This window comes from Brienomyrus brachyistius, unplaced genomic scaffold (genome assembly GCF_023856365.1).
Source record: "Brienomyrus brachyistius isolate T26 unplaced genomic scaffold, BBRACH_0.4 scaffold33, whole genome shotgun sequence".
Classification (NCBI taxonomy): domain Eukaryota; kingdom Metazoa; phylum Chordata; class Actinopteri; order Osteoglossiformes; family Mormyridae; genus Brienomyrus; species Brienomyrus brachyistius.
Genome location: NW_026042308.1, coordinates 4146951 through 4170410, shown reverse-complemented (window position 1 = coordinate 4170410; position 23460 = coordinate 4146951). Strand labels below are relative to the sequence as shown.

Genomic DNA, 23460 nt, shown 5'->3' with positions numbered 1-23460 from the left:
TCTGTGGGGAAAAATTAATGTCCTCAACTGCTGAGAGCAGCGTGCTGGTGATGCTCTGTGCTCATTACATCTGTGAGCTCATTACTCTCTGTAGTGCTTTTCAATGCTGCATTGAGCAGCTGCCAGGATGTTATGCTGCCTCTGAGGATAACTGTTTGTTTTGAAGTAGAATAATTCAGAATAATTCAGAAGATGGATACAGATTTTCTCTTATTAAACAAGACACGGGCTCACTCATGATTGTCCAATAAGAGATAAGGAGCATTCCTATTGAACAATCATGACTTCTAGCTTAAGTTAACTCCGCTAACTGAGAAATCCTGCTTAGTGGAACACCTCCCTGGTCAGAAGAGAACAACTACAACAACCAAGAGTTACTACCTGGCTTCTGGTTTTTGTGCATTAGCTCACAGCTCAGACTGGGAGTCATTTCATAATGAATTGACTCCTCAAGACCAAGCCTTGCAGTGGACTGCAAAGCATCCAGGGACACTGCGCAGCACGTTAAAGGACAGCTCTTATGGAGTGACCACTAAACGTAAAAGTGGAAAAATAAATCATTTAAAAAATTATTAATGAATAGTTAAGGAAGCTGTAGCATTTGATTATGTCCATGCATTTTATAATCTATTCAGTACAGGATCATAGGGGAGTCACAATAGGACATACTGTAAGGAAGAGGAATATTCTGCCAAGAAGGTCAGTGCATCATAGGAGTCACTGACAGACACAGACACACACAGGCACAAGGAAACAAGCAGCAGAACATGCATATCACATGCAGAGCTCAGCCATGATGTTAAGAGCACGACACCCTGAGCCAACAAGCCTGTAGGACCTAAGAACAAACTTAGATTTGGGTTTAAAGTTTTCTATCTGGGATTTTCTTGCTGTTGGTACTACAGCCAGACACACAGCAGTCTGTAGTCATGATCCTCGTTCCCCAGTAAAATACTCTTATTTTCTTTCATGCGCACTTTGACAAAGACATCAGCTTAATACAATGCATAAGGCTCACAAGTTGAAACTTCAAGAATAGGCACAGACCATGACATCACCTTAAAACCAGCTTGGAAGGTGATGAAATTGTAACCTGGCTGTCTTCATCGCCTGATTTAATCCCCATCGTTAACTATGGGGCCTTAATCTAGCATAAGATTAACCACGATCACAAACATTACACTTCTCAGAGTGGCATCTGGGAGGTTGTCCTGCCTGCTTGTGAGTGTGTGTGTGTGTGTGTGTGTGTGTGTGTGTGTGTGTGTGTGTGTGTGTGTGTGTGTGTGTGTGTGTTTGTGTTTGTGTGTGTGTGAACTGATACCAGGCTCATGATGGTCATTGACAAGAAAGGGCATTAAACTTGGCAAAAGGGACCGCAAAGAATGGCAGATTGTTATTATTTATATAAATTCAATAACTAACTAAGTCTTCTTTTATTATTGCTTCTCTTAAAAGAAAAGAGAGAAAAATCCATCAGTTTCTTTTGTTTTCGTTTGTGACTAATTTTCTCTAAAAAAGAATTTACTTTTAGCAAGACAAAACTTCTGAATTCATTTTCTCAGTCTGTCAGTTTGCACGCACACACACACACACACACACACACACACACACACACACACACACACACAGTCAAATGCATTCATAAATGTATATATATAGTCAGGAGTGGTACTTTCACCACGATATGTCACCCATGTCTTCGAGTAGTGAACCAGTTTTCAATACAATGGTTAAAAAGGCTCAAACCTTCAGTGCCTCGTTGTGCCATCTCTACCAGTGTTTTTTTTCAACAGGGAAAATACAACTTGTATGCTGGCCTTAGAAGCACAACTTAAAAGAATAACTGCCATGCTTCTGTCTAGCATGGCAGAGGGAGTAAAATGGTATGGGACTGCATTGGTGCTGGTAAGGTGGGTGATTTACACAGAGTACAAGGTGCAATGAACCAGCAAGGTTACCGCTCTGTTTTACAACTCATGCCACCCCCTGTGGTCAGCACTTCTATCAAGCAGCAAGGCTGATTCAAAGCACACTGGTGAAAGATGAGGAATCCAGAGAACTGTCCTGCTTGACTGGCCTACAGAATCATCACATCTCCAGCCTATCAAGCTCATGTGAGACCAGCTTCACCGTGAGGTCAGAGAAAATACCAAGCCAGTCCCACCTCTGGGAATAGCAGGATTGAAATTTCCCCTAATATTGACATAAACGGACAGCTCTAATGGCAAAGGACTGCAAAGCTGTAATTGCTGCAAATATAGTTTTCATACAGTTTGATTAATTGAAAATGAAGATGAAACTTATTGCAATATTTATTATATCACAAAGCAGAAGGCAGCAGGGAAAAGTAAAAAAAGAATCACCCCAGATGGGACTTAAAACCACGATATCCAGCTCAGAAAGTCAGGGCCGTGGGCGTTTGGCCAGTGGGGCAACCGGCAGACCTGAGCTTATGACCGGGACACTTGACTCACAATGGAAGCTCAGCAAATTATAAGCAAGCCTGCAAAAGTGACATGAATGGATCTGTGTAATCTATGGTAAAATGCATCTTGGGGCTGAGACATTAACACTCACAGTCCATGAGAAGATGACATCCATCACTGGATCTCAGTCAAATGCGCTCATCGAGTTTCCGCTATGCCTTTGGCATTTAATGTTTGTACTTAGCTATAGAGTGGCAGGAACACAAATGAATGGGAAGTTTAAAAAAAAAATTGCATTACAGCAATACGTCACACATGACTATGTAAGGGAATAGATGAAACCCTGCATACATCACTATACCAGTGCAATTCAGTACGAAGTGCACTGACATGATTCGTATGATTCCTGGTTTATTTGGAAAATTTAGGTCCACCATCAGCTAAGTGTTATATTTATGATGCAAATTGATGACACTATTTGGCAGACACAATATCAGACTGAACTTATTTTATAATTTTAAAGGTTTAAATACAGTTCTGGGTGTTGGACATCTTGTTAGCCTTAGAAATCTATAATGCTCCCCCTCAAGAGAGAGTAAATGACTGCAGGGCATTACAAAGGTCCAGAATGGATTTTTCATTTACAGATGTCTTCTCTGGCTGTCGTGACCAGTATCTCACTCCGGACCAGTGGTGGATCCAAGGGCGTAGATTTGCTCTGGACATTGGTGGGGACCTATGACTCCACCCCCCCCCCCCCCCCCCCATCCCCTGCCCCACCCACCAACCCCGCCACCCCGACTCCGTCCACGGAATGCATGTTTTTTTAATATGCTGCAAAATGCAAAATCACTTTACATTAATACTAGCAATGCTTCGATTGATATTAATCCATTCGAAATGCAATTCATTAAGTTAAATTAAGGAATAGTGTAATGTCAAAGGAATGTTTAATAACTGAAAAAAAGATAGTTTAATAAAGACTATTCTTTATTGAGCCATAGTGCAAATGAAACATCTCAAACATCTGTATATATAAAAGTAGATTACATCTAAACATGAACTACTGTTAGGTACCACACAACAGCTCAATGCCTATTGCTCCTATATGAAGGAGCCAAAAACATGCCTTCGCCGCTCGTTAACAGAAATAAACTGCTGGCATATTTGTCTGACATCAATATTGTGCAGACTGTTCTGGTGGACATGGCATGCAGCAGCATTGTTCAGTCTCATTTGTGTCATTGTTGATCTGAGCCAGGTTTTTAGTCTCCTGAGAGAACTGAAACTCCTTTCAGCTTCAGCTGATGACACCGGGGTAACTAAAAGCCGTCTGACAAGGGTTTCAATGTGATCAAATAGACCCCTCACCTCCACTGGCATTCCTCTCATGATAGTAGCCACTTCTGTACTAGATTTGAAATTGTATTCGGACTTGAACCTGGCTAGCTGAACTTTTAGAGTCTCCCTGTTAAGTTCTGGATACTGATCAGCAATATCATCCACCTCTCCTGTGAGAAGAATGTCTTCCAGCCTATTCAAGACACCTAGATCTGGTTGGTTAAACCTCTCCTGAAACTGGACATCAACACAATCCAACAATTTGTAAAACTCTGCTCTGTAATACTCTTCAGGTGACTTGTGAGTGTGCTGGCTAGCCCCACCGGTATATCTCCTTGATGTTTGTCTTTGGTGAGGCATCTGAATGGGTTCAATGCCAAGAGAGTCCACCATTTTCACTGCATTCTTAAAAATCTCCTGAAATCTTTCTTCATTCCTTTTGAACTGGAGAGTTGATGTAACACACTCTATTGATTGTTGCATTCCTGCAATAGTTGCAATCCGTTTCTGCAGAGACTTGTTCAGACATTCTAGCTCCTCAATGACTTCTAATGCCAAAAGAAGCCCCAGCACAGTTTTACCTTTTCCAAACCTCTCACGCAGTCCATTCGCCCTGGCACCTGTGCTAGATCCAGTTGCTGCCATCTCCTCTAAGCTTGTCAAGACACTTTCATAGTGAGACAGCACTGCTTTGATAGCAGTTCCCCTTACTGTCCACCTGGTTGGACAGAGAGGTCTGAGTGATGCTGATGGTACATCTGAATCTGCTGCCACAGCTGCAAACATAGCTGTGAATTTTCCAGACTGTTTGCTTAATGACCCTAGATCATGTACCCACTCTAAAGCATCTCGAATTAAAGGACTAGCTTGGCACGCAGCCTGTGTGATTAGGTTAAGGCAGTGAGTTCCACAGTGTACATATAAAGCCAATGACTGATGTTTCTTCAGTACTGCCTGAGCACCTGAATATGCTCCAGACATGTTGGCAGCACCATCATATGTCTGACCTCTTAAACATGTCATCGGAATATTCAAATAAAGCACATCCACAGCCATCTTGGCAATCTCCACTCCTGTAGTTCCTGAGATGTCATATAAGCCAATAAAAACCTCATGTGGAACCAGGCCCTCATCCACATATCTTAAACATATAGACGCTTGCTCTGCACCTGAGATATCTTGAGTACCATCTATAATGATTGAGAACTGCAGGACAGATAGAGACTGGATAGTCTGTGCAATATTTCTGACAATGCTGTTTCCTAACATCTGCAAAATCTCATTTTGCACTTGTGGAGAGGTATAGTCATGACAATGGCATAGCCAGTCAGAAAGACAGGCATCATCCTTGGCTTTATATTTTAAATATTGAAATAGGTTACCATCGTCTTTGTCATGACCACGCAGTGCCAAACCCTGCCTAGTAAGATACTGTACTGCACCTACAATAATTCGTAAGCAGTGTCTGGCATTTTCCTGTTGTTTTGACCAGGCAGTTGAGAGTTGTGTATTTATTGGGACTGCTTCTTGACAACTAACTGTGACTGCATGATGATGGGATTTAGTATTTTGATGGCGTTCAAATCTTTCAAGAGCATTTTTCCAGTGAACCCCTTTGAGCAGAATGCAGGGTCTGCCTTTTTTGACATAGTACTTTTCTGTATGGTATATATTTTCACACAGTGAAATCAGAGAATTCCCTTAACTGTGGGGCTATAATGAAGCCATGGATATTCTTTGTACCACCTTTCCTGAAAATGGAGGACCCTATTGGACAATGTTTGAACAGGGATGGATTTGGCGTTAGGCTGGTTTGGCTTATTTATAATATGCAGAATATCTCCACTACTACACTGTTCTTCATTGTTGTCACTTTCACTGCTACTCTCCCTGCTGCTCACTACAGGTGGACCAGTTTCCTTAGAAATACACCACATTATACAATTAGTCATACTGTAAGACTGACTATGATGATACATATGTGACTTATCCTACCGCTTATCCTACTGGGTCGCGGGGGGTCCGGAGCCTATCCCGGAAGCAATGGGCACGAGGCTGGGAACAACCCAGGATGGGGGGCCAGCCCATCACAGGGCACACTCACTCATCGTTCATGCACACATACACTCCTAATTTAGCAACTCCAATTAGCATGAAGGCCAGGGAATACAACAAAGGTAATTTATGCTTACAGATCTGAAATCAGCAGATCACATTTATGTGCCATCATGTATGTTAAGTTCTTGTTGCTGTTTAGCGGAGAACTACTACACGGGAGAGAAGTATCCAGGCTGAAAAATATCTTCTGGAATTTTACTGAGGTCAGACTGTCATTGGCCCCAAAGTGGCATTCCCATATCAGTTGAAATATGCAATTGTCTGCATGCATAAACTTGCCTCTTACGCCATACTCCATGCTAGGAAATAGCTATGAAAAGATTGTACTCGTACTCACCTCAATCTGGGAATACTATTGTTGTTAAATAGCTATGCATAAGATTACATTTGCCATGGCTGAGACTGAATCACTTTCAATCACTACATGATGGTTATTAGGCATTTAATTACTAGCGGCTGTCAGTGATTGTTAATTGCTGTATAGTAACTTGGGAGAATGACACTGTGGATGCTGGAGCAACCGATGCTGTGTGCAGACTCACCCCTTTAATACGATGACAGTGTAGTTCTGCTTTAGCGGGATGATTACTGTGCATCTGGTGACAAAGATTTACGATGGATAATTTAAAACCCAAGTACTGGAATACTTTGCCAAACAGAATATCCTGATGAGCAAATTAATTTCATTATGAAACTTTAAAATAAAAGTTATTTTTGGTGATGGTAACTTTCAGTTCCCCACGATTCCCCAGTTCCAGTCCTGCAGGCCTAGTCTGCACCCAGATTTTAATACTCAAACACCTTATTCAGCTCACTAGCCAATTGCCAGGTTTAGTAGGCGTATTTGACAGGTCCTTGCAAACTGGTTCTCCAGGACTGGAATTGGGGAACCCTGATATATAGCATTATATACTGTATATAAAAAATGTAATCATAATTGTGGGGTGTATTTTTCTAAATCAGATTTTCAGGAACTGGACTGATGTTTTTGTTTGTGTCATTTTTTTTTTAAATCTATGTATCATACTACTGTGTTTATTTCTCCCACAGTAAAATAAAGGACATTCGTTTTTTGTCAAGAAGAGCAAATAAAGCTGAACAATGCATCATTGAAGTAATAAAGTTTGTCTGTTTTATCAATACAGATGCAGCTTAATTGTGAAGTTGGACTTTACTTAGGAATACCATTCCTATGCTGTTATACTCGTATGGGTCATTTGTCTTTGTTGTGTAGCTGTTAATTGTCTCCAAATGTCATGAACTCTACTTCAGAGAAAATGAACCTCTGATAACAGTGTGTGAATTGTATGTTTGTGGTGTTCTGCTTTCCATGTACAGTTGAAGTGCTTTTCATACTCTTCACTACCTCTGTTACAATTCAGTAAAACACAATTTTTCCCACCAAGTGACATTTGTTATTAATTCATTTTGGGTAACTTGGGAAATTCATGTTTAAAATCAGTTTTTTAAACAAGCCTGGCTCTGAGCACATAACATTTTGCATTTATACATATATAGTGTCACTTGTTTGCATTTTTTTCCCTTATATAACATGTGGTAACATCATCAAAATCACACTTTAGCTAGTTGATTTTTTAAAGACTGAACTGCACTTTAAAATGTGACCAAGTGCTACTCTGTACTTCTGTACTACTGGTAGAATCTGGAGGCCGTTAGCTGGGAAAGATGAAAAGAATTGAGGTACGAACTTTATGTAGTGAAGGCTTTGCAAATAAATCTGCTGATCAGCTGGCTGTCATGACTTTCACAGTCACAAATAATCCATGTTGTTGCACATTTAAAAACGATGTCTATGAATAGATATGAAGGTGATCAAAAGGCTCCAAAAAACACTGACAAATCCTGACAATCCCCAGTCATAGCAACCACTTTTGAAAGGCCAATACATCAAAATGTATTTGAAAAAATATTGTAGGTCAATGAAACGTGTCCCACCCCAGTGGTTAAATGACACAGAATTTGATGCACTCCCCAAAGGTGTGGCCCCAAGTAAAAATACCAAGTTTGGCCTCAAACGACCAAAGAATTGCTGAGATATGTTAACACACAGTGATTGGCGGCATCACCATCAAAATCATTTGAATGTGATGGACAAATCGCTTTGCAAGTCAAAAGTTCCTCAGGTTTCACTTATGAGGCTGGGTACTAAGACAATCCATCCATTCATTTTCTTAACCGCTTATCCCACTGGGTTGCAGGCGGTCCGGGGCCTATCCTGGAAGCAATGGGCATGAGGCAGGGAACAACCCAGGATGGGGGGCCAGCCCATAGCAGGGCACACTCACACACCATTCACGCTCACACGCACACCTACGGGCAATTTAGCAAGTCCAATTAGGCTCAGCATGTATTTGGACTGTGGGAGGAAACTGGAGTACCTGGAGGAAACCCCACGACGACATGGGGAGAACATGCAAACTCCACACACACGTAACCCAGGTGGAGACTCGAACCCCGGTCCCAGAGGTGTGAGGCAACAGTGCTGACCACTGCACCACCATGCCGCCCCCCTAGGTCAATCCATTCAACAGTTATTAGCCACAAGGCATGTTTACTTATTGCAACACCACCTAGTGGTGGAATGACACTATTTTTGTTCTTATTCCTCAGAATTGGGCCCCAAGTCCAGTCACCAAATCAATTTTATCCAATCAAAGTTTTGTTGAGATATGGCCACACATCCTGTTCAGTGGCTTTGTCATCAAATTCATTGGATGATAGTGGCCATAGCATCTGACTTTTAGTAACTTTTGGTCACAATCCCTTCTAGATGATGCACCCCAAATTTGATGATGATTTGATCAACAGCCTAGGTTTCCAAAGAACTATTTTTTTCAGAAAAATTCAAAATGACAATATGACAGACTTAATTAATGAGTGCAATCGAAGTTAGACAAGCCATGGCTTTAAACACACCAAAGATCATAATCCCAGGTTTAAGAATTCAGAATTTACATGCAGAAACATATCTTGAAATTTGACCTGATGGTGTTGCTACTGTAATACAGAAATTTGGTGAGCCAGTATTTTGGATGGGCCTCTGTCAGGGTGCCAAATTACAGAGTAGAAGATTGGACAAAATTTTTGGCCTGTGCAAAATAAGTAGGTTTTTTGAAAAATTCAGATTGACAGAAAATCCAATAAGGAAATTAACGGCAATGGATGAATTTGAATCGGGATGACCAAAGGATTCAGAGGAATGAAAGATCACAAATCTAGTCCAAGGGGTGTTAACATACTTCATATATCAAGTATAATACCCGTAAGAAATGAGTTTATTATAAGAATGTCCGCTAAAGTCAGCTAAAACTGCTTAATTTAATTCTTTTTAGCTTTGCTCTGACTTTAGCTGAGTATTTTGTTCACCCTGGTGCTTGTTGGTAATACCCCAGTGAGTACAGTGCACGCCCCCTCCCCCAAACAGATTCTTCCCAAAAAAATGCGCCAACTTCCTTCACGAGGGAAAGATTTGGGATCCATTTAGCCTTTATTTATTTGTAATAGAGTATAAACGACTCACATATTTTAATTAATTACTTACATTCAGTGCTGTGTGTGGTTGTGCATTGACTTTAATAGGAAGGAGTGTCTGCAGGTTTTCTGCCACACACAGGTACCAGCCCGTGTCCTTCCTCTCCAGTCGCCTCATTGTGATGCTGAGCACTTTATTAACTCTTTCATCACTGAGCTCCACAGGCCTCCCATCCAAACTCCCAGAATTCTCTACACAGGAGCCCCTGCCCATCCTACACCACATCATGTCAATGTAAATGTCAATATAGTGACACTGAATACTGACAGTGTCTCCTTTCATAGGCGTCACCTCCTGTTTGTCCACAAGCTGCCCTGGAGATCCCGAAGACACAAATCAGAAACAAAGGAAGCACTAACGTTTCCATAACAATAAGATATTCTCACTATGATTATGAACCAGTAACAAGATGTTTATATCGTCTTTCCGTACATTTTATGCATATCTATAGCTAAGCTATGACATTTGTCATATTACTTATCATACTTAACATGGGGGCAGCATGGTGGCGCAGTGGTTTGCCCTGCTGCCTTACAGCAAGAAGGTCCTGTGTTCAATCCCAAGTCCTTTCTGTGTGGAGTTTGCACGCTCTCCCTCTGTTTGTCTGAGTTTTCACCAGGCGCTGTAGTTTCCTCCCACGGTCCAAAAGCATTCAAGAGGGGTTGAATGGTGAGTCTAAATTGGTCCTGTAGTTGTGTGTGCACCCTGTGGTGTGTTGGTGATTCCCCAGGGTTGGTTCCCACTTGTGCCCAGTGTTCTTGGGATAGGTTCCAGTCCCCAGGCAACCCCAGTTGGAATTAAGTGGCTTCAGAAAATGGATGGATGGATACTTAACCCCTGTAGAAGCCCATGTAAACTGATATGGTTACTTTTTCCACGCTACATTTATCATATTGGGAAAAATTTAAATGCATAGCAGCGGCCCTTCTACCTCCGACGAGCTAAAAGGTGTGGCACAAGTCCCCTTATCCTCAGGACACTTTATAACTGTGTCATCAAGAGCATCCTAACTGGATGCGTCGCCGGCTGGTATGATAGCCACACCACCTACCCCAGCAAAGCTCTGCAAGTAGCAGCACGGTGTGGGGAATATCATTATGAGATGAGCTTCCTGTCAGGGTCAGCTCCTGTTGTCCCAGTCTTGCATCCATAGCTTCTGGCTTTGACCTTGAATAGGATAAGTGCTACAGCCAATGGATGGATATTCATATTATTAATTATTAATATTAAATAAATTTAAAGAATATATACCATGCAGTGTTGGCCTCCCATCTGCAGGGTAGGCCACACGAATCCCAGCCATAGTCTGTGCCTATGTGTATAGACTTTGCATGTCCTGAATATGTCACATTAGACATGGATTGATATCAAGCTTGGTACTTCATGATTAAAGCTAAATCAATAACGTAAAACATTCCCATTTAAATATTCAATTGCTTGGAAAAAGGCCTATTTACCAATTAAACCAGTAGCAATAGCACATAAATCCATTAAATACACAGATTAAGTTTAATTTGGTCTCAGATATTACAAAACACTGACATTAGGTCTATATATTTGTGTGTTTTTTTTCCCATTAGCCTAGCCTACTTTTTGTCTCTGGGGAAAAGGATACGAATGAACTCGCATGTACGCTAAACATGACTTTATACACAAACACGGAATGTAGTGTCCAGTGTTCAAACTCATTGATTTCAGGTCATTTTCACCTGTTGAAATGATTGAAGACAACAAAAAGATCATTTAAAGCATAAATGCATTTATTTTCTAATTAGATGTCAGCAAAACATTAAACAATTGTATGTAGTAATTGCAGGAAAACAAAAAGAAAACAAAATGTACCATTTTAAGTTTCTGGTACTGTGACATAACACTGATATCAGCGCATTTAACAACGTTACACATGACAGGCTAAACTATTCCTTCTAAGCTAGGTATCCTAAACTCAGTACGTCCAAACAAAAGCAAAAACAGAAATACTGTCACAGGTCCAGGGCGGATTGAGAGCGACAGCGTGTCATGGAGCAAGTAGAAACAGAGAGTGGACGACTCACTCAGGGATTCAAAGGAGGAAAGGGGATAAACACTAGAGACACTAATAAAAACAAAAGCAGACCACGAGGGGTCAAAAACAAGACAAGGAACAACAGTAATCAAATAAGAAATCGGTCGGTGGGTCACAAGCTTTTTTTTTTTTTTTTTTTCCCTCCACCACCCCCCCTCTGCGGAGGACCACTTTATTGTGCCCGAGATGTTATTTCAGGTGGAGTCTAGGACCCAACCTGACACGTGTGTATAGACAAACAGGCACACACATATACAAGCATACGTTCCCACCCTCATGCAGACATAAACAAATATTTACACATTCACCCAACATTTAGACACACAGAAATGAACGCTGTACACATACTCTCACTCCCCATGTATACTCTATGTGGACCCCTATTTTTCCTCTGGCGAGGAGACCAGAAGATCACCCCGGATCCCGCAGTAGCCGAGAAGCCCACCAGCCCAGACCCCGACCAGACGGCCAGCTCTTCCTCTCAGTCCCAAATGGCGAACAGGGAACGGGGGTGTGAAAAGACCCCATGCCCCCCTTTGCCCGCTCAGATGTGGTGTTGGTGTGTGTTGTTCTAAAGTGCTTTTAAAACAGGTGAAGGGCATGGCACTAACCACCCCCTGCCGACCAACAGCTGGTGTTAGCTCGGCCTCTCCCCAGAGCCCTCAATGTCTATGTGTGATTAAAATTGAGATGTGGGCCCTGGCACCAGAGGTAAGGCTGAATGAACAGACCACCCTCTGGATGCCAGTCTGTGTGCCCATCCCCAACGCCCTAAATGTATGTGTCATGAGAGAGTAAGTAATGAGAGTGTCTACGTTGTAGTGTATGAATGAGGTACAGGTGGTCGCGAGGGGACAGAGGAGGAATACCTACCCTGCATCCCAGCAACGCACCTACACCTCAAAGCCCTACATGTGTGGTGGTGTGATGGAGCGGGAGGAGGGAAGCATTTAGGGATGGGGAGGAAAGGAATGGGGGGGGGGCAAAATACCTCCCCCCCCCGGAGCCAGCTCCCCCGCTGACCCCCATAAGCACTCCCCGTTCCACGAAATCCATCCAGGGAGGGGGGCCCAGGCCCATCCAGACCGGGGCCCAAGGCAGCAGCACCACCGGGCCCCACTACAAAGGAAAAGCTACCCCCGCCCCAGCATTCAGCCAACTCCCAGACTGCACAAGACAAAAGACATCCAAAGACATTGTACCTCTCTAAAAGGTAGAAACGTTTCACCGCTCGTCCAAGCAGCTTTGCATGTGCAAATGCACAACCCCTCACTCGGAGGTAGAGGCATTAGGCACAACCTGTCTCCAATTTAACCTGTGGCCAGGGAATACCATCCATCCATCCATTTTCTAAACCGCTTATCCTACTGGGTCGCGGGGGGTCCAGAGCCTATCCCAGAAGCAATGGGCACGAGGCTGGGAACAACCCAGGATGGGGGGCCAGCCCATCACAGGGCACACTCACACACCATTCACGCACACATGCACTCCTACGGGCAATTTAGCAACTCCAATTAGCCTGAAGGCCAGGGAATACAACAAAGGTAATTTATGCTTACAGATCTGAAATCAGCAGATCACATTTATGTGCCATTATGTATGTTAAGTTCTTGTTGCTGTAAAGCGGAGAACTACTACACGGGAGAGAAGTATCCAGGCTGAAAAATATCTTCTGGAATTTTACTGAGGTCAGCATGTTATTGGCTCCAAAGTGGCATTCCCATATCAGTTGAAATATGCAATTGTCTGCATGCATAAACTTGCCTCTTACGCCATACTCCATGCTAGGAAATAGCTATGAAAAGATTGTCCTCGTACTCACCTCAATCTGGGAATACTATTGTTGTTAAATAGCTATGCATAAGATTACATTTGCCATGGCTGAGACTGAATCACTTTCAATCACTACATGATGGTCATTAGGCATTTAATTACTAGCGGCTGTCAGTGATTGTTAATTGCTGTATAGTAACTTGGGAGAATGACACTGTGGATGCTGGAGTAACCGATGCTGTGTGCACACTCACCCCATTAATACGATGACAGTGTAGTTCTGCTTTAGCGGGATGATTACTGTGCATCTGGTGACAAAGATTTACGATGGATAATTTAAAACCCAAGTACTGGAATACTTTGCCAAACAGAATATACTGATGAGCAAATTAATTTCATTATGAAACTTTAAAATAAAAGTTATTTTTGGTGATGGTAACTTTCAATTCCCCACGATTCCCCAGTTCCAGTCCTGCAGGCCTAGTCTGCACCCAGATTTTAATACTCAAACACCTTATTCAGCTCACCAGCCAATTGCCAGGTTTAGTAGGTGTATTTGACAGGTCCTTGCAAACTGGTTCTCCAGGACTGGAATTGGGGAAGCCTGATATATAACATTATATACTGTACAGGTCCTTCTCAAAAAATTTGCATATTGTGAAAAAGTTCATTATTTTCTGTAATGTACTGATAAACATTAGACTTTCATATATTTTAGATTCATTACACACAACTGAAGTAGTTCAAGCCTTTTATTGTTTTAATATTGATGATTTTGGCATACAGCTCATGAAAAAGTGCTCCAAAATCTCCTGATAGCTAGCTGCATTGACCCTGCCCTTGATAAAACACAGTGGACCAACAATGCAGTCAATGAAAGTCTAATGAATCTAAAATATATGAAAGTCTAATGTTTATCAGTACATTACAGAAAATAATTAACTTTTTCACAATATGCTAATGTTTTGAGAAGGACCTGTATAACCCCCCCACAGCCAGATGCCACTGTAACCAAATAATCAATGTTATTCGCTTCACATGTTATGGCTGATCAGTGTATAACCTCTGTATCTCAGTTACGTTTCAGACTGTTTTGCTACATTGTGCAGATTAATATACTGTGTTTATAATACATTTCAAAATTTCCCAAAGTTCAGCACATTGTCAGTTTCACTGGCCAACACACTGATCATCGTAACATCATCAGGTTCTTTAGCCAAATTAGGTGTGCTGGGCAATGGGAAACCTGACACTGCAGTACAGTGAATCATGCAGCAGGACTGGGAAAATGTAAAAACACATTTTACCTCCAAGAGCCACTGTTCTCCCACCTTTTTTCAGCAGTCTTACACATCTGTAAACACATAAAATATGTTTGCACATATACTGTACTGATCCTGGGCGGATTAAGATGCCAAAAATATCAATTGGGCTGGTGATTGCACAATATTTTAGGAGCTAAATTATGAAATGTATGACTATATATATTACACAATGATAAGGTATAAATACAGAAAAGCTACATACTGTTGGAGTGAAGCTGAAGTCCTTCTCTCTTCTAGACAAGTAGAAATTAAGTTTTGCCACGACATGAGAAGCCAGGAAAGTGAAGCAGAACATGAACAGGAACATTATTCAGCCTTGGCTGACTAGATCTGTATTCCGGACATTACATTCATGATTTAATTTGATTGTGTGACGCCCGGCCCGTCCGCTCCTCGTGTGTGCCACGCCCCCTAATTACCCACGTGTGATTTCCTGATCGTGCCCAGTCGTGTCTTGTTTCCTGCTGCCTTGTTCCATGTATTTAAGTTCCTGATTTGTACTAACCCGTTGTCTGTCATTGATGTTAGTCGGCGTTTCATGTCTCCTGCTCCCAGTTTGTTGAATAAACCCCCAGTTTACCCCGACTTCCGCCTGTCCGCCTGCTTCCTGCCCGTTCGCCTCGCACGATCGCCGCTCTGCCCGCGATCGCTGCCGATCTCCCGTGACAGATTGTAAGGGATTGAATAATTTTAACTTGCTTGCAGGTTCCCTATGTACAGTATGTATTACCTTTCCTGACCTTCGGAGGTCCACCCTCCTGTTTCGGAGCATTTTTAAGGGTTTTTCCCGAATTTCCTGCTCTTTGCCGACGAGGCTGCAGGGCAACTCTGCTGTGACCTTGAAATTACATTAAATATTCTGTTAAAACACTTTATTTGGTGTTTTACCTTGTGAATTGAAATTTTAAGCACTCATTGTGCTTTATGTGGTAAAAAAGTAATAGAGAAATTAAACTATTTGATTAGAAATATTGATTTTAAACAATTTTATGAGGTACAGACTTTGCTTATGACAGGGTTCCAGTCAATTTCCGCTCCCTTGCAGGCAGTGGTCCACATTTTTGATGCACCCAGGGATGATCTTACAACAGCCTGGTGGAGATGTGTAGAAAAAAGAAAGATATCAGTTTTGCACCAAAAACGTTAGAATAGAGAGGAGTGCAGGTGGACATAGAATGAGCAGAATGAATGGTAGCAGTATTTCTGATGTGAGAACCACTTATTCTGCTGATTCTACTTCCACCTGCACTGTCTGTGTTCTAACAGCTCTGTCCACTTTAGTTTCTATTTCCAGGACTGTGTGATACTTACACTGAATCTCTTTTGTTCAGGTGTTGCCGCTGATTTCCCTGCTTATTTTTTAGGAAGTCTTCTGCTTCCACTCCAGACTGATTGAGGGAAAGATCATGAAACTAAATATGATATATTCTGTAACCATGACCTGACAGCAGTATGTCTGTGAAACCACAAAAAACACAGAGCTTGCTATCAAACAGACAGTTTACTTGCCTTTAGTTTTAAAATGGAAATTAGGGATTTCCTCAGTCTGAGGTTTTTGGGGAACAAAAGGTAAACATCTTGCTCTCCAATGTCCACAAAATCATCCCCTGTCACACCTTGTTCTTCATGGTAAAACAGAGAGAAAATAGATTAATCCACATGACTGTAACTATAAAACCCAAAATATTATGGCCACACAGAAATTGAAAAAATAACAATGATTATGAATAAATTAATAATAAAACCCCATAATATAATTAAGGCACGCAGAGTGAGCACATAGCAGGCATAGCAACAGTAAGTAAGGCGGACAAAGGGGCAACTGAGAAGACTGCATCAGCAAATTTAGCATATTTCCCATAAACACAACACTGATAGACTGTTATCAATTTAGCATTACCATATACAGTACAGTACTGTGCAAAAGTCTTAGGCAGTCCAAAGAAATGTTTAAAGCTGTTTATCTGGGTAGCAAGTGCACTTTGGCTTAGAACAAAAAATACAATTTAACATTAGAATGTGTGCAAATTAAGAGTAACACAATAAAAACTAGTAATAATTTCTTCTGTTTTCTAAAAAGTTACTGATATCTAGTTGGATGGCTAGATGAACACCAGTTCAGTTCCCAAACTTCTCCTCAGGGGCACCTCAGTCGTTCCATGATTTTGTTAAATTTCCCCAACAGCTCAATTAAATAATTAAATATATCGATTCAAAAAGTGAGAGATTGACTAGCTGTATGAGGTGTGCTAGTGGCCAAGTCAAAAAATACATGGCTGCACTGGACGGTCGCTGCAAATACTAGGATGATTTTAGCAGAGGTTCTGAAATGGCGAAGCTGACACACTTTGACAGGCATCATATCATAGTTTTACACCAACAGGAGGATAATCTAAACATCATTTTCTTTGCCTACCTAAGACTTTTGCACAGTACTGTATATATATAATTAGGCCCTCAATCATGGCCTTACAATGGCTGAGGCTGGTCGGCCGAATGATGGGAGAACAACCATGTCCTCAACCATCAAACATTTCATAGAGCCAACAGGTATGTAATCCAACAATGTGCCCTGTACTGTAATATTGTCCTCTTATTGCAATGTTTCATATTACAGTATCCATTTGCATTTTATATTATACAGTGAGTTTTACTTTATACAGTTACATACTGGATGTATACTGTAGCACACATGTCGCGTCACTCACGGTCACACACACAGATTAACCTCCCCCCAAACCACAGGCAATATGCCAGGACAAGCAGTGTAATACAATCTTTTATTAAACATGCAAGAGCAACCCCACTACTTAACACACAGGGGGGGAAACAGAATATCTAACACCACGAAGGAGGGGGGGGGGGGGGGGGACATGCCCTACATACACACCTTTCCCTCTGAATACACCCCCATAGAATTAGCATTTCAATCTCCCAAATTCCTGTGAAAATGTTACTGCGATTGAGCATGTACATGAGCGATTGACTACACACTAATACAATCCAAATCCAAAACACACATGATAAATGTGCTTTTCTACTTTTATGAGAACTGAAAGCACTTTACAATTCATGCCTCACATTCACCCATCCACACACCGGTGGTGGAGGCTGCCATGCAAGGCGCCAACCTGCACGCCGAGAGCAATTTGGGGTTCAGTGTCTTGCTCAAGGACCCTTTGAAGGGGTCAGGAGAAAACAGGGCTCGAACCTGCAACTCTCTGGTTGCTAAACGATAGCACTACCTCCTGCGCCACCATCTTCCCCAAATGTAAGGAGAAGGAGGTTCCTCGGAGCTCCGAGATGTGTTTGGCTATAATAAATCTGAAATATAGCTATATGACATCGTTTTTCATAACACCAGCATTTATTTTTTAGGTTTGTCGAGCTCCGTCAAAACAGTTGAATTAGAACGAGCCCATTATGTAACTGGAACCCCTCCCACATGTAAACACAGTGAGGCGCTACAGCGTTGGTTTGTTGTCTGAGGCTATGATACTGACCACAAACACATTCTCAAATTTCACTGCACCAATCACAGCATATGCAGGCAGAAAAATGATAGCAAAAAACATTCAGCATTAGATTCTAAAACCGTCTGTAATGTCTGTGTTTATCCAGTGGACCATAAACTAAAATAAGTTTTTCTATTTCAGATTCTTTCAGATGTTTTAAAATAATAAATAAAAAAATCATAATAATTAAACCATGCATTACTGACTATCAGACAACTTCAACAAGTTACCAAATGGATGCAAAATCAAAGATATTCCTTTGCGCCTGGCACTAACCATGTATTCCTTCACAGTACTAAGCCATAGAAAGGTCCCCAATGAAACCCCTGCATTCCTGCATCGTAGATACTCTAATCTCAGCATTTATAAGATTCTATTTGTTTCTACTGTGCAAAATTATTTGTAACACAAATGTCTAAACTGGCATGAGAGACAGATTCAGCTCTTGTGAAGACTGGCATGTGAAACTGGAAAAGGCACTGGGGAAATTCAGTGCACATAAAGACAGGCAGTGCCACAGATTAGCACTGATGACATGGATTCAGAAGATCAATCCTGTTAATATTCAACCTTCAGATGAGCTGGAAAGAGCAGCAGCAAGTGAGGAAAAATCTTCTGAAGTTAAATACTTGGCACGGCAAGGCCTGGCTTTTCGAGGTGTTGGTAAGGAGAGTGGGAATTTCAAGCAGCTTCTAATGCAAACAGGAGAGGGCGATGCAGAGCTGACCATGTGGCTGAAAGGTCACTTTGATTTCACCAGTGCTGTTTAACTGTAACGCCTGTTCCTGGGTTGCCCTCAGTCCTTGTTATTGGTTATGATTCTCACTGTCCTGCACTGTGTCTTGTTAGCTGTATATTTAAGTGCCTGTTCTGCTTCTGTTCTTTGATGGTTCATTATAGCTGTATGTTGTATGTATGTATATAGTTCTCTAGTTGTGTTTATTCCATCATTTAGTTCATTCCTGGTCATTTGCTGTTTATTTTGGATCCATCCTGATCCTTTTGGTTTTGATGTGTGTGTTGTAATAAACCCTATTTTTCCAGCCATGTCATGCACTGCCGCAACCAGAAGAGGGCAGAAGATATGGCACAAAAACAAAGGAAGAAGCCTAACTTTAAAAAGAACAAAAAACATCAAGACTCATCCAGCATGAGGTGGTGGGTTAACGAATAACACAAACAATCAAAGAATAAGCAAACAAATGAGAGAAAAGATGCAGAGATGACTGAGAAGCAGGGGATGACTGGAGAAGAGACGACAGGACCAGAAGACAGGAGGGATACAGGGAGAGCGGAGAAGACAGTATAACTGAAGAATAGGAGAAGAGGAGAGACCGCAGAGGAAGGAGAACATAGATGGCTGGAGGGGAGGGAATATAGGAGCAACAGAGAGAAGGAGGAAGGGCTGCGGAGGAGAAGACAGGATAAGAGGGGAAAATGTGAGCAGAGAAGGACAAACACCCCCACTGCCCAGCAAAGTGCACTTGTAAGTAAACCACAATTTTAGCCTTGGGCTCAATATCTGGACTTGTCTCTGTGTAGCAATGCATAGAATCCCTGACACTGGTTATGACTGTACTGTATTAGTCCTAAACCTGCCATTATAGTGTAAGAAGAAAAGATTTTTTTTTTTTATAATTTTTTTTTAAGGTAGAGCGATGTAGCCCCCGGAGAAGTCCCCCCCCCCCCCCCCCCCAAAAGCCCTGTTTGTTCCCTTCTAGCTACCAGATGAAACTCACAATGCACCCCAATGCCACCTAACTTCTCTTCCACATGATGCACCTTATTTATCCTTTGAATCCTGTCCATTATTGAGTATTTTTCAATCCATTTGATTATAAGCTTATTACACTGTATTTACATTAGTCAGCCACATATGCTGTATGGCTTTGTTTTCCGGACAGTCTGGGCTACTCAGATGTGTCATAATTCAATTTGTAAATGCTGACAGTCTTGATGTCATCCTTCTTATCAGGAAAAACTACTTGTGCATATAGATATTTCTCAATTTTTAGTTTCATCTAATATAAAAATTGGCAGGCAGTACAAATAGAATCTTATTATCTTATTATCTTTCCCAGAGCAGCCCTCGTCCCTGAACCTCCCGTCCTGCCTTCCCTGCCAGCCCCAGGATCTCTCGTCTCCCCTTCCCTTCATCTCCGTGTCCTGTGCCTGCCTGTTGGACTGGATCTCCCCGGCTACCGAATCTACCTTCTGTCCCCGACCATTCTTCTTGCCTGGCCCATTGAAAGCCTGTTACCTGCTCGATCTAATAAAGATCGCTCTGTTCCGCATTCCTGGGTCCGCGTTTCCCTGCCGAGGGTGTCCTAACAATTATGTCTCCAGTAATAATTTTCTGCTAATAGCATTAATTCTCTTATTTCGGTATCGGTGTACTGCATGTACATGTTATCACCATCAAAGAAAAAAACGCGTTATGACTTATCAGTCATTATTATTGTTTTTGTCGTTTATTTAATCGTGTAGCAATACTGCCACTTGTCATATTATTCATTGCGTATTTATATAATATTAACCAATGACCAATCTCTGTATCTTACTAGCATATTTTGCGCATTTGTCTTTGTATCAGCCGTAGCGGTCTGCAGGGGGAATCGCAGAAGCTGGAGTTTCTTAGAGCGCTGCATGGGTTTGGACAAACATTAGGTATTGGTAATATTACTGGACAAAAATATATCGTTATTGGTGTCCACCAAAGTTTCCAGCACTAGCTACAAGAAATGAGATTGAATGCATTTGCTCGTTTTTATTTGTATTTATTTTTTAAAAAGTTTCTTACATTATATCCGTGCTTTTTAAAGGTTATATCTCAATTTTTCAAAAGTAAACACAAAAAGGATGACACTTAATGCCCCCTCCCTGCCCCCACCCTATTTAGAACGTTAGCGTTCCATTACGTAAAAAATGCAGTACTACGTCATGATGCACCGCTTATAAATAATCTGTTTGATAAGGGAGAATCAAACACAAACGATTTGTGAGTGCATCGTACGTGTTGTAAGAGCAAGTGAAGCTGAAAGACATTGACAGTGAAGGTAAGGCCTCCCCTTCAAAATGTATACTTCACTTAGATCAAAGGTCTTAAACAAAAAAAAACGCTGGGAGATGCTAAACTCCCGACCGCAAAACGTGCAGACTGGCGGGTGTCAATTGCGCTGGAATGACATTACATGGTTTTAATTTTTCTCTGATATCGGCCGGCCAGATACAGTAATTTCTTTGAGACCCCTGAATTTAAATAATAATTAATTTTTATAACGATGGTGGCCTATGTAATGTGCCGATTTCCTTGTGAAGTTGTTCAGCTGGTTGACATGGCATTGATTACTGCTTTTTAAGAAAGTGCATGTAGTCTCACACTGTAGAAGTCCATTGCTCAGCTGTCAGCATGCTCAGCGTGTCGCCTGTGATGTGTCCTGCACAGCAGCAGGCTACATTGCGTTTAATGGACTAATACTTCTTCAACCCATTAAATGATTCCTTTCTCTCTCCCTGCCAGTGATGGCTCCCTCTATCAATCTCTTCACCTTCCTCGTCCTGTCCCTGGTGGGGGGCAGCTCTTCATGTGACGAAGCTTCTCCTTGCGGATCCGGCTCCATCCTGACAAGGCCCTACACGGCCTTGTGTGAGCTGGATGCGGTGTGGGGCTTGGTGGTGGTGGTGGCGGCAGCGGCGGCGGCCCTCGCCTCGCTGATCCTGCTCCTGGTGGTACTGTGTCGCCTGAGGAAGATCACAGAGGCTGAGGAGCGCAGCGGGGTGGCGCCGCTACTCCTGCTGCTCGCAGCCATATTTGGGCTCTGTGGCCTCAGCCTGGGATACATCGCTGAGCACCAAGAGAGCCTCTGCTTCGCCCGGCGTGTCCTGAGGGGGGTGTTGCTTGCTGTCTGCAACACCTGCCTAGTGTTCCAGGGTCTGCGACTGCGCCGGTTGGGACAAGGTGCTCATAGCCCCAGCACAGGTCAACTGATGGGGCTGGCGGTGGCCTTGGCCGTGGTGGATCCGGAGTGGATCCTTCTAGCCACGATGTCCACGTGCCAGCCAGCCTGTAAATACCAGCCGCTGGACTTTGCGCTGGCCACCACTTATGTGCTGGTCCTGCTCCTGGCAGCACTGGTGGGGGCGGCCTGCAGTCTGTGGAGGCAGCAGCCACGGTGGAGGTGCAGGACCATGTGGCTGCTCATCACCTGCCTGGCCTCAGTCCTGCTGTGGGTGGCCTGGATCACCTTCTGCCTGTATGGCAACGCGGCGCTTGGCCTGCCCCCAACATGGGACAACCAGGTACAGGCAGTGGTGCTGCTGGCACAGGCATGGCTGCTCATACTGCTGCACGCTGCTCCTGAGGTCCACGCCACCTTACGGCCCCCATCCCGCATGAGAGAGGCCAGTTTAGAGGAGGGCCTCTCTCACGTGTAGTTTGGAGCAAACCAGGGCTTCGTGTTCAGTGACAACAACTCAGGTATGGTACTTTGTTTTCGCTTCTTTGACCTACTCTGTGACTCTGTGTGTACTTGAGAGAGAGCATAGCCCTCGCTCTTTCCTCACATGGAGCCCCTACTGGAAGTCTGTGGAACAGCAGCATATAAACAAGGTCTATGGACCTTTCCCTGTAACTCAGATCTCACTTGAGCAGAGCTTAGGTACCATGGCTGCATGTGCCCCCCCCCCCCACAACAATCCCAATAAAAAATGTGAAGTATGACTACTGCACTGCTGAAGGATGTTTACATGATCAATATCTGTCTCTCTCCTGCAGGTGCCCTCCCCAGCCCCCAGGAAACATTACATTTTAAATAAATTGTATGAAGGACATAAAATAGAATTTAATTTTTACATTATATTACTCATACAACAGGCGACATGGTGGTGCAGTGGTTAGCACTGTTGCCTCACACCTCTGGGACCCGGGTTCGAATCTCCGCCTGGGTCACATGTGTGTGGAGTTTGCATGTTCTCCCCATGTTGTCGTGGGGTTTCCTCCGGGTACTCCGGTTTCCCCCCACAGCCCAAAAACTTGCTGAGGCTAATTGGAGTTGCTAAATTGCCCATAGGTGTGCATGTGTGAGTGCATGGTGTGTGAGTGTGCCCTGCGATGGGCTGGCCCCCCATCCTGGGTTGTTCCCTGCCTCGTGCCCATTGCTTCTGGGATAGGCTCCGGACCCCCCGCGACTCAGTAGGATAAGCGGTTTGGAAAATGGATGGACGGATGGATGGATGGATGGATTACTCATACAAACACACACATCTGAAGGTTCTCAACTCTAGGTTTATATCAAACACATTAAAGCCAAACAAATGCAAAAAGTCCATGTATCGTTTGTCCTTG

The 23460-nt window shown here is 42.8% G+C and overlaps 2 protein-coding genes across 2 annotated transcripts in view; both read left to right on the top strand.

The window, feature by feature from the left end:
• LOC125721429 (G-protein coupled receptor family C group 5 member B-like) overlaps window positions 1-22933 on the top strand; it is a 121541-nt gene extending 98608 nt beyond the window's left edge. Inside the window, exon 3 of the mRNA XM_048997334.1 lies at window positions 22891-22933. The gene's annotated coding sequence lies outside the window, so the exon portion shown is untranslated. The remainder of the gene's footprint in view (window positions 1-22890) is intronic.
• The window catches only part of LOC125721427 (G-protein coupled receptor family C group 5 member B-like), a 75607-nt gene continuing 73255 nt past the window's right edge, over window positions 21109-23460 (top strand). The window contains exons 1-2 of the mRNA XM_048997331.1: window positions 21109-21172; window positions 21637-22294. Of these exons, the coding sequence (XP_048853288.1) occupies window positions 21639-22294 (656 nt within the window). The 5' untranslated portion in view covers window positions 21109-21172; window positions 21637-21638. The remainder of the gene's footprint in view (window positions 21173-21636; window positions 22295-23460) is intronic.